The 12,827-nt window shown below is 34.5% G+C and overlaps 1 protein-coding gene across 1 annotated transcript in view; it reads left to right on the forward strand.

The window, feature by feature from the left end:
- The window catches only part of MCPH1 (microcephalin 1), a 122,643-nt gene that overhangs the window by 22,288 nt on the left and 87,528 nt on the right, over positions 1-12,827 (forward strand). The window contains exon 9 of the mRNA XM_084202602.1: positions 10,244-10,281. Coding sequence (XP_084058728.1) covers positions 10,244-10,281 — 38 coding nt within the window. The remainder of the gene's footprint in view (positions 1-10,243; positions 10,282-12,827) is intronic.

The raw sequence follows: 12,827 nt of genomic DNA on the forward strand, positions 1-12,827 counted from the left end.
TGCATTGTGATGTGTTTCTCAATTATTCCATGAAATTGGATATGTAGTTCTTTGCTGCTTTGCAGAGGGAGGACAAAGTGAAATAACTAAAATTCATCTTAAAGCCAAAGATGTATTCAAACAAGTTATTTACAGCAGTGGTGAACTGTTGAGTGCTCATTTCATAGCTTATTGTGACAAGAAAGTTTACATTTATCACAACACCTATTGCATGTCACAAATAAAATATTTCGTAGTTTAAAAAGATCAGAGACTCATTATTATTAACTAGTTAACTGCTATTTTTACTCAAATAAAAATTTGTTTTATAGTTTTAGAGAGGTATGTGAGGTGCTGGATGTCTTCTTTTAAGGCATCCAGCACCTAAGAATCTCACATCAAAAGTCTCAACTCACTAGAAATGCAATTGGAATAAATTGTAAAGTAAAAAAAACCCTTAAAATACTGTTTTCTGAGTGAAAAAAAGAAACTCTTTAACCATGTGAAAAAACCAGTTAAGCATCGCGAGGGATGATTAAAAACATATTTTTACAAAGAAGACAGTATGGACTTAACTGAAATGCCTTCAGTTTTGTTTTTAAAGAGATTCATCTTGGCTCTTATTTCTGTAGCTCTTGGATTTGGGTGAAGATACATCAACACTGAACTTAAGAGATTTTTTGAGAGAAGATTTTTGCAAGCAATCTAAGCTCATGCTGTGGAACAAATAGTGTGAAACAGGCCATTGTTAGATCCTGTTATCACAATCCTTTTTTAAATTACTTTATTCATGGCAAAACAAATGTTAATTTCCTGGAAAATCTGTAACTATAAAACATGAAGAATCTTGCCAGACATTCAGGAAAGTGACTTTATTTTATATGTGCATACACAGACTTGTCTTAGATTGTATTTGTTCGGGGACAACACTGTTTTATGTTTTCCTTCTAGTTCTTTTTTGTAGTTGCTTTGAATAGGTACATATTTTAATACTGATACTTGAAATGTTACTGACTTTGAGACACAAATGAATTAGACAAGGTGGAAGCATGAAAGCTCTGTTACAGTTAACAAAGAAAAAACTGCAACTACCTACCTTTATGGTTGGGGGAAAACTCTTGATGTAATGGGGGTGGTCAGAGGATAGCACCATGAAGGATGACTATGAATCCCATGGTTTGGGACAGTTTTAAAAGTCCTTCTATATGATTAATCCCATGACTATTTTCACTCAAACTTCGCAATGCAATTCTAGTTCTGGACTTTGTCTAGCTAGTGAATTTGTCCCCCACACTTCTCCCACATCAAGTGGAGGGCTTCCAGGACAGAAGCCATACCCTTGGCATCTGCTGCTGTACCTTACATTGCATGCTTTGGGCCATATCCTAATGTCAGCAGCTTTGTTATTAACCCTTAGGGGTGCTACCTTTCCTGACAGGATTATCTCCTGTAGATGAACCTAATGGGTTGATTTATGACCTTGCCTCCCTAGAAATCATTCTCTTTATGACAGGTTTCATACTAGCTATTTAGGACTACCTACTGAAGTGCTGTGTTCTATTTCTTAATTTTAAAACAGTGTCTTTTAAAATCAGTGCATTTCTAGGGCAAAAGGCACATGCTCCTTTCAGCTCAAGCTGTTTCCTGTTGTTCCAGGGACACTTGCAGCTGGTGTTCACACTCTTGTATGTGTTGCTGTTTGGAACAGTGGAAATGTGCTGTGACAGTGAAACCTGAGGTGGTTGACTGTAGCTTGTCATCTTAGAATGCAGGATAGGATAGATCCAGGAACTGAATATCCCAAATTTTTAATATAAAATTGTCACTAAATTTCTGTTTGCTCAACAATTTAACATATTAGTCATTTTTTAGAACCTTCTTCTAAAAGACATAGAGGTTAAAGTAAGTGGAAAGTTTTGAATATTTTTTTTGTCTTCATAGAATTAAGGAAAAAAAAAAATTTCACTCTTTCTTTTTTTTTTCCCAGAATATTGGTAGGTTTGGTGACTTTTGAGAAAGAGACTGTTTATGCAGCTTCATGTTAATTCAGAGCATCTTTTTATTACTAATTTTAGGCAAGTAGGAAATTGATCAAGATCTATCTACAGTGAATGGTAGATGAGCACCAAGAGTAACATCCTGGAATCTCAAGTTATTTGAAGTACATCTATGTCATCTCCATCCTTTTAAATGAAAGTCTGTGGCACTCTTGGATTTAATGGTGGAAGGAAGGCTTAGGTGCAAAAAGCAAATGCAGCTTTCTGGCTCAGAGCATGAGGGAACAGTACAGAAACATTGTGCAAGTCAGATCACAGAGTCCATGCTTGAAGCATACCTCGTTGCTGAAGATATGTATCTATGCTGTTCTTTTCTGATTTTGAGATGCATTGTGTTCACAACCATCATGCCAGAAACCACATAATCCACTGGACTGCAGCTGGTTTGGCAGAGAATAACTGTAAAACTGAAACTGTTTTCCTTCTTGGAATCAGCAACTATCAGGAGGAAAAGCAACTGCTGCTTAGATCCTCTTCTTTTTTTTTTTTTTTCCCCTTTCTTTTTTAATTTAACTTTTTGAAAAATGAGCAGCCTACATAAACCTGTTGGTATCTGGCATAACTCTACAGGCTGGAAATCCTTTTGTTATTGGGTTTCTTTTCTAAATTATAGTCTTGCAGATCTTGAAAATTGTTGAAAATCAATCTGAACAAAAGATTTCCTTAAGTCCTTTTCATCAGCATTTGATGTTTTTTCATTAAGATTTTTTTAAATAATTTGACAAATTTCCATCCTTTCTCTGAAATTTCTATTTCCATTCTCCATCCTTTTCTTCATTGAAGTTAAACATTTGATAGATTATTGGTGAGATCTTTGTAGAATTGAATTATGACAAACAAATCTGTGTGGAACAGAAATATAAATCTGCAATCAGTCAAACAGGAAAAAATCTTGCAACACATTACATACGCACTACAAAAATCTTTTGTGTTTCAAATATTTGTCTGCAAGTATAATTAATTCATAATCCTTCAAGATACTAAAAAAAATTTATGTGGGTTTTTAAAAAATTACTATTCTACCCTTCCTAATATTGCTGTTGCACTTTAAAGCATGAAGTAAATTTTGTCTACTTGTTTACCATGTGGTCTAGAAGGCTGTAAAGCTTTAAGTCAGGTTGTTGATTACCATCAAGTGGGTTACAATCTTGTCAGCAAAGTATTTACTGAAGTTTAAAGTCTTGTATCTTAACACAAAATTAATATAAATCCTGGACTGAGTCTTTTGGCCTGCAAATATCTTCATCTCACATCCCACTCGTAGCATAGTTGGCAGTCTCCAGAGGACTTCAACTATCCAAATTAACCTTCCACTGCTAACAGTTGTGCAAACCCACTGTGTAACAGTTGGGGTGAAGCAAAATGGTTCTTTCTCTCTTAAAATGGTTCCATGCTTACAGCCTGCACAAGGGAAATGTGTCTTTATGCCTAAGTTCTTCTGTCCAATGACTCATAATAGTGAGTTAATGAGCCACTGATGTCTCCAATGAGGTAGCTGAGGCAAACAATAATTTCTGATGAACATTTCATGAAAGGTAGAAACCATCATGACCAAGAATTGAATGCTGACGAGGCCTTAAATATCAAGCAATTAATTTCACTGAAACTACTCTACTGTTGCCCACTACTGTTGTGGCTTCTTTTTTTTTAATCTCAAAGTAAGGCCATAGGGTAACTCACCTGAAGCTGTATAAAACACTTTTAATTGATCATAAGTCAGCTGTCTGGAGGCATTGTTTACTTCATTGGATTATTATGAAAGCATAATCAGGTTTGGTGTTTTTTTTTTTTTTTAACAGATGAAACAGATTCATTCTATATGATACTTAATTTTTTATAGGAATTCTTTGTAGAAGGGTACAAATTAGTTCTTTTAATCTTGGTGAGGCTGGAATTAAGGGGGGGGGAAGTTCATATAGCCTAAAATTCCAGCAGAAAAAAGTAAACTGTGCATGACTTTTTCAAAGATCATTTGGGAAGGCGAGTACTGGACATTATTTGGTGCTAATGACAGAATTTATTTGTGCCTTAGTGTTGTCTTTAAAATGTTTCTGCTTGCCTATACAAGTTTTCTCTGCTAGATAGTATTACTCTGTGATAGTCCTGGTACCTGTTTTTCCTATCTTGTGACTTTTTGGGGTGAACAAGTACTCTTCCTTCACCTGAGCTTTCATCTTGGAATCTAATCATGTTAGAATCTAAACTATAAATTAGCTTTTGCTTCCCCTTAGCATTCCACTTACAGAATGTGTTCACTTCTGTCACACTGGTAATCCTGCTGTCTCTATCTGATACTAGAAGAAGGTTCTTCACCCAGAGAGAGGATGGTCAGGTACTGGAACAGCTCCCCAGGGCAGTGGTCAGAGCACCAAGCTTGACAGAGTTTGAGAAGTGTTCAAACATTTGGGCACATGGTGTGACTCTTGGGGTGTCCTGTGCAGGGCCAGGAGTTGGGCTTTGATGATCCTTATGGGTGCCTTCCAACTAAAGGACATTCTATGGTTTTGTGATTTCCTCAGGTTTCACTTAATGAGGCAAAGACATGAAACTTTCTTAGTAATATACAGTTAAGAACTAGACTGCTGCTTTTCCTGAGTGATGCTCACCAGAAAGTCAGTCCCTCATTTGTACATGCTGGAAAGGCTTGGGCTTCCCATTGAAATGAGAATCACTACTGCCTGTGCTTGTAGAAATGATAATAATAATGTCATGCTGATTGATGGAGAAGATTTTTGGTTGCAGTCAAACTATTGGGAAGGAACATCTCCTCTCTCCTTAATTTTTTACTATCCTAATAAAAAAAATCCCTCTCCAATTTTGGTAATGATCACAGACAGGTAAACCTGTCCTTCAAAGTTCCAGAATGCTGGGAAAGCTATCCCTTGCTACACTTTTCCGTCCCTATTGTTGCAATTTTTTATTTTTCTTAAATATAGTTGTTAGCTATGATTGGTTGCATGTGGAAAACTGAAAATGTCAGAAAGTTGTGAACTCTGACACTGCTAGTCTGAAAAGTCTGAAACTATTCATTCTCTTTTATCTTGCAACAGAAGTTCTAGGGGTTCCTATGTCTTCAGTTACAGGATTTCTCGTTTTTTTTGTTTTATTTGTCAGTAAAGGAAAAATGATGCCTATGCACCTGTCACATCATCTAATTTTTCTGTCTTCTAAAAGACTAATTCATTTTTTCATCTTTCCACATGACAATACTGATTTGATTAGGATGGGCTCTTTTTTTGCATCTTTCTAGGCCCAAAGCAAAGGTACTATATTTGGTGAGGAAATTACAGTTGAAATTGGCTTTTGCAGCCAGAGGAAACTTGAAAAATATCAGTATCAAAGGACTGTTAAGAGAAAGGCCAGCCAGAAAGTAAATTACAGCTTTGAATAATTGCTGTTTAAAAATACTGAATAGTTATCATTCATTACAATTACCAGTTCTTTTCAGCTATGAGCCACAATTACTTGAATAAATTAATGTAGTACTACTTATAAACTGTTTCTATAAACAGCCTTAAAGTTTTGGGTCCTCATTGCAATCTTAAATACAAGCAGAATGAAATTAACCTGATTTCTTAATATTCCTATGCTACATACAGCTCTGTCTTTTGGTTCATATACTAATAAGACTGAAGATTATTACTTCTGAAATGGCAGTTGTAAAGATCAAAATTGAGTATAAGGGGAGTAAACCAATTTCAAAACCATCTGATGGACCTACAATAGCCAGAGAAAAAAGGGATTTGAAGATTATAAAATAGATAGTATTATATACTCTCCCTTAAACTATCTTTGCTCACACATGCACTGTTTTCTTCTTGCCTGCCTCCAGAAGTTCTTTATCCCTTGTATATTGTCCAAACCACTTAGGGTATCCTGTTGAGTCCTGAAGCTGAAGATCTTTTTTCACTCCACTAAAACATGCATCTGAGTTTGAGACTACTCTGAGGCTTATTTCTTTCAGAACTGCAGTCAAGCCTAAGGCACAAGAGGAGAAATTGGACTAAATAATAGGCAATTTAAAAATGCTTTAGTTGAATAAATTTCTTGGAAAATGTTTGAGACCTGGGTTCTTGATACAAAGATAAAATGAGATCTGATGTACCCAGGCTGGAATTTAACCAGTGACAAATCTGAACCTATTCCTGTCAAATTAATTCTTTGCATGAATACACTTAATTCTTGAGAGCTAGTCTGGGACAACATTTTATGGTCTCATTTTTATTCATTTGTCAGTTAAGAAAAAGAACTCATGACATGCTTTACAAAGCAAAGTTTGAGTTCACCTTCTTGCAAAGCAGGTTGTACAAAACAGGAATTTTTTCACCTTGTCCTTCAGGTCCAAGAAACACCAGCTCAAATTTAGAAGAGAGAACAAATACATTTTGAAGTTGGATACCTCTTTTGTGATGTAGGTCTGTTAACAAATAGGAATTATCACTTTTAAGTACTGGGGAGATTTACAAATACTGTTTCCTTTTAGCTACTGAAATGAATGTTCTATATTTCAGATGACTTAGAAAAATCTTGTTGTTGGCAGACACTAAAGAAGTACTTAATGCAACAGTGCTTTTAAGAAATATATAAAGGAAAGCTGAAGCTGTCATTTATAATGAAGTTTGAATTCCAGACCTCTAAAATAATTCAGACAGAAGCGTGTGCTCTGATTCAGAGTATGGATATGCAACTCTTCAGGATTCAGAGATTAATGGTAAATAAAAGGACCAGTTAACTTAATACCACCTTTTCCAGTGTTTTATTAATAATAATCCTGCTACAAACATGCATTAGAACTCATAATGATGCTCACCAGATGTCTTTTTGCTGGTCAGAAAAGTAAATGCTAACTCTTTTTTTTTTCAATAAAAGCAACATGTAAAATAAAACAGACACAAAAAGCATAGAAGAAAAATTGCATAGTAGGGGGTGGGGGAGAAAGCAGTTAACTTGAAAAATGTAGAACTGAAAATTAGAACATAGTTTGGCTAAGTTTTCTACTTGGTAACTGTAATTAAAGAGTACTGCTTGTCTTATTGAAGCAATAAAACAAAATATTGTCTGCTTAGCAAATGACCTTTAACTTGGAAAAATATGCAGTTCTGAATGCAAATGAAATAGTAGCTTGGAAGAAATTAAATTTATTTCCAATTTCTACATTTTGTGTGCAGCCTTCTGCATTCTTGAGTCTTTGAACCACTTCGAAGTGCACTGACAAGACATTAGTTCAGAATTCTCGCTGCATCATCTTGTACACAATGTGTTGTAACATATAAGCTGCAATTCAAAAGCTGACCTCGCAGGGTAAGGTCAGGACAGGCTGTAGCTTTCCTGATTTGTGTGGATCCACTATTTTTACTTACCTACAGACATGGTATTAAGGAACTCCTAACAAAAATTTCTGCTCTGAAGCTGAAGAAGCAGCTGTAGGATCTCAAGCTGCACTGGCCTTAGTTTATAGTATTGCTTCTTTTTAAGCCAAGTTTGGCAAAAATAGTGGTATGATTAGTAATACTTTCATAACGTTTATAAAAATTGCATGGAAAGATATTTTTCTGCACATTCTGAAGTGACACATCAAGATCTACTTTAGAACTAATATTAGACAAACACTCTCAAGAACCTAGTGCAACTGCTGTGTGTGGATTTAACTCTGACTTTTAGACAAGAAGTTTGAGGCCTGGCTTCAGGTAATAGAGGAGAATGTCATGACCATGCTGAAACATACACATTTGATGTAGATGAGTTTTTCCACCCAGAAAGACTGGACAGAGCAAAGCAAAAGCTTGTTTTTAAGCTCTGTTTTTTGCCTTCCCGGGCTGTTCCATCCCAGAGTCCTTTAATGCTCATAAGTTTATGGAGATCCTACAAAGTATATTAAGTCAGTATGAGGCATATACTCATAATAATGTGGTCTCACATCTGATTTTAATCATCTGACATAACTTGTGCAGTAATGGGAGGTCCTTTTGCCACAAGAGCCCTTACTTGATGTGTTACTAGATGTCTTTTTTGAGTGTTTATTGTCAAATTTTGAGTAAATGTAACTTAATACTAATATATTCACATTATGATAGATATATTTGACATGTATTGTTGCATTGTCATTACTTTTGCTCAAATTTCTTTGCATATAAAAGTCCAGTGTAGAATTGAGTTGGAACTTTCAAGAGCAATTAAATGTGACTGCTTGTTTGGAGTTGGAAGTAATGCAGTAGAAATTCTTTTGGCTAAGAATAGAACCAAATTAGATCAAGATAAGCGCATATTCTTTTTAGCTATCAGACTAGCAGTAGAGTGAGACATCATCAGTAAGTATTGCTGGCAACAAGTTAGAATTTGGACACTTGGATTTCTAAAAATACTGCATAGAATTTCTTTCAAATATTTAAATGCAGAAGTTTCATCCTTTTTTCTTTTGAAGTTTTATTTTGTTTTATTGTTATGTGTGTTTATATTTTCACATTGTATACATGGTCAGTTTGAAGTATTGTAGAGCTCACATAGGGTGGTCTGAGTGCATGTTTATTATTAATCTTACAAATTATTGAATATGCTGCATTATGTTTCTTCTGAAGACTTAAATAGTATCTGGATTTTGTGTTTTTTAAATGTACACAAACACAATGGAATTGCCATGTGTATGTTGAAATGACTACTACTTGTGTTATCTTTAATCTACATTGTCAAGGATATCTAAATCATGTTCTATTTATGCAGAGTGTTCATGTAATGAATAGTCATGGTGCATATTATTAGTCTACATTCTGTTAGTCTAATAGTCTTCACAGGTATTTCCAGCTCTTTTAAAAGTGAGAGATTACTTGGTTGTTCAGTAGAGAACTGTTGTGTACTGATAACAGAGGTCAGATGGAATTGCATCACATTTCTCTCTTCTGTTCTTTGATTCATTACTGTGTAAACTGAGTTGCCCTGAAATTTATTTTTTTTTTGCCTGTGCTCCCATTTAGAAATATTTTTGTACTCTTACCTCAGTGTATTATCAAAAGAAACTGAATTTTAGTGGAGACTTTGGGAGCTTACCACTTGTGGTCATGGTAATATACTGGGGGGCAGAAGTGGGACTTAGTATTTCATATGCAGCAGTAGCTATATGAAGAAGTCATTTAAATTCATATACTGATTTTTAAAATTAGAAGAAGATTTTTGAAACCATTGTATAAAATTCAGTCTCCTTTTCCTACAAAATCAAAATGTTTGTGTATATATATATATACATTATATATATATATATTTGGGCATGTTTATGTATGAGGAAGTCTTAGCTAAGATGATCAAAACCTCTTCTTACATATGTTTTTTAATGACCATGTTCTGTGTAGTTATATATTTCTCTGATACTGCTAAAAATTGATGTTCTGTCCTGCCTTTGTGCATACTGGAGGCTTTCATGGTCAGTGGTGATGAACTTCCTCCTCTTCTGACCTCTGTAATAATAATTCTTCCCAAGCTAATTTTAAGTCTGTATGGGGCAAGCATTCCTGCTTCTCACATAAGCTATGGGGAGTATTACAGGGAGGACTGCTGTTTAAGATGTCTCAGAATTGCTGATTTGAAGATTGCTGTATTCTTTGGGTATGTCCTGTTTGTGATATTACTTGGACAACTTTTATTCACTAGAAAATACTGAAGAGTTGAAAGAATGTTTATTTAACCTTGACATGAAATACTGAAGTTGTGCCAAACCCCCCCAAAAATACAGTATCAAAATAAAAACAAAATTATTAAAATTACATTTCTTGTTTCTGAAGCCTCCCAGCCAGTTTTTACCTTTCTTTTGGAAGAAACTGGAATTTTAAATTGCAGGTTTTCTTTGTTGTGGATAAGCTTCCTTTTCCTTTCTATCTGATGAAAAATAAGTAGACCAATACTGTCCTTATTTCTGTGGCATCTCAAGCTAGAAATTGTTTGCATTTTGCTTTTACTAAAAAAAGCTTACATTCCTGTCTTCTGCTATATCGTATGCTTTCACATAAAACATGACTGAAGGGTTCTCCTTCCTTCCATATCCTCAAAGTTTAGTATTTCTAGTATATGTGCTTATTAGTACAGACTTTTCCCCAGGTGATAGTATAGTTATGAAGTAGTTTGCACCTTTAAACATAACATTTTCTAATTTAACGACTTTTTTTCAATGAGATTTTTTTTTCAGATTTTTTAATGTTTTCTTGTTTCTTTCACGTCTCTAGCCAACAAGGACTCTAGTTATGACAAGTATGTCTTCTGAGTAAGTATTAACCATTTTGACTCTTTATTCAGCCTACTATTTTAATTTGAATATTGATAAATTTTTTATGCTTGTAGATAATTAAATTTATCTTTGGGCTCTGCACTTTATATTGTTCTGTATCCTTGCTAGAAACTTGTTTGTACATATATATTTAGTTGTTATTTGCACTGTATATATATGTTTTTGTTGCTCTGGTGGAGACTGAGGTAGTTCCATAGGTGAGATCGACAGGGCTTCAGAGCAATAAAATTAAAATTTAAGCAGGTTTTGAATTTATTTGAAGGAAATGTACATAGTAGTTGTATGTAGTAAATGGTTCAGCCCAACACAGCCTTTTCTGCATACATTTTAATTATTTCTAATTAAAAAGTCATAATCTGAAACATCAGTTTAAAATGTTTTATTTCATATGAATAGTTGCAGAATAAATATCAGTTGTAGGCTTTCTAGTGACTTTGTTTCAAAACATTAGAAGCAGCTGCCACTGCATATTTTGGGGGAGAGTTAATAATTTTCTGGCATGCTCTTATCATTCTCTTAAAAGTCTTAAAACGTAAGGAACATCCAACAAAAACACAATTCCATATTTTATACTACACTTGCTTACAGTTTTTGAATTCTTTTTCAAAACTCAAGATATTTATACTACCCAAAAATCTGTTTCAGGTTTGCTGCAACTAAATGTTGACAGTTACATAGAAATAAATACTCAGAAACAGCATTTAGTGGCTATGCTTTCAGAAGTTTTTTGTAAAAGGTTATCAATAGCTATTAAAAAGTGTACTTATATATGTCAGAAACATAAAATAGAATTAATATTTTTCTTCTATTTAATGTGACTAGATGCTAGTAACACCAGGACTGTAAAATGAACCTCACAAGTCATGCAATGCAGAATCACTGTGGATCATCACTACAGTGCAGATAATAGGAGAAAACAGAGGCTGTGTTCAGCCCGAAAGGAGAGAACAAATCCTGGCTGAACTGGGGAATTTTTTATTTTTTTTAAAGAGATCATTTATATATTATTTCTTTCATGTTCTTATATGTTGACTTTTCCTACCACCCAGTTACTATTTCATTAAATTAAATCATCTGGGGATAAAAATTGCCTTTCTTCAGAACCTTTTCATCAAGACTACTTTTGGCTGACTATAGTTGTAGGCATTCATGAGCTTGTAAATGGGTGGAGGGAAAAGAACTGCTTCTGAAACAACTAAAATACAGAAAACAGTCCTCCAAAACATAACCCAGTGGTCAAAAGCCAATTCTACTACCCAGTAGCTACAGCCTCAAAAGTGATTCATTAGAATTTACATTTTAAGATGCATGAGTTCAATGGTTTCGTGGCATTTGGTTTTGAGATCATAATAAATGCTGTTCACTGATTCGCAACCATACAGCTATCTAATTTTCTGATTTAAAAATTCAGCAATATTTTGTTGAAAATTTTCATCCATCAGTTTTTGCAGCTTTCTCAAGTATAAACTGGTGAGTTTTCTCTGCAATTTGTAAGACATCTACAATTCAAGACTTGTGCAACAGAAAATTTTCTTCTCCTCGTGAGGAATTTTGTGTAGACACAGGAAGAATTTAGAAAAGGTTCAGGTAAAGCATGGAGCATGCAGTCTGGGCAGAGCCAGCCCCTGTGAGTTGCTATGTTGCAAAAGCATTCACTCGTAGGCTATATCAATCTAAAGCTCACAAAATGAAAAGGGAATACTAAGAATTCTAGTAACGATCAAAGCTATATAGCCAAGGCCAGAATTCATACCAGAGAGAGAGTTAGTCATAGAACTTTTTAAAGTATCTCAACATACAATATCACCTTTTGATTTAATTTTGACATTTATTTGCTGCACTGTTTTCACTATTCATTTTTTTGTTTTAAACTTCTTGAAAAATGATTGCTCCAATTTTTGTGAAGAATCTTTTTGCAGTTTTGTTGCGATGCTGTTACATAGTGTTTGATTTAGCTGGGATATTCTGGGAGTTCTACCAGTCTTCCTTTCTGTGGAGTTAAATGTAGTGAGAATGAAGCAACCCCAAGGGCTTCTGGAGATGCTCTGAGTGGACTTGCATTATGTCTGTGATTACCTCAGAAATTTTCTCTTAAAGGATCACCACTGTAATAGTGTGGCTGTGTTCAAGGTTGTGACTAATTGCTTTCTCTTGCCTTGCATGGACATTTACAAGTTAGTATGGGGAGTAGAGAGACCACCAGAATTTTGCTTTATTTTACAGATCTTTTAAGGATCATTTACAATTGTAAAAATAATCATTAATAAAAGCAGTAAATTGTTATCATGCAACAGCTTTTCTCTTGTGATACCAAGCTCTTCTTGTCTTCATAATTATATATTTATGTGCTCCTGCATAGCTATGTAGAGAGCTCAAATTAGAATTCCAGTTATAGATGGCCATTCTGGAATTTAGATCTAATTTGATATATTTCATTATAATTGTATTTAAGGATAAGTGAATTTTTAATTGAAACATTGGCATAGATGTGTGGGTTGCAAGCCAGATAGAACTTTAGGACT

This window comes from Fringilla coelebs, assembly GCF_963513975.1.
Source record: "Fringilla coelebs genome assembly, chromosome: 3".
Taxonomy (NCBI): domain Eukaryota; kingdom Metazoa; phylum Chordata; class Aves; order Passeriformes; family Fringillidae; genus Fringilla; species Fringilla coelebs.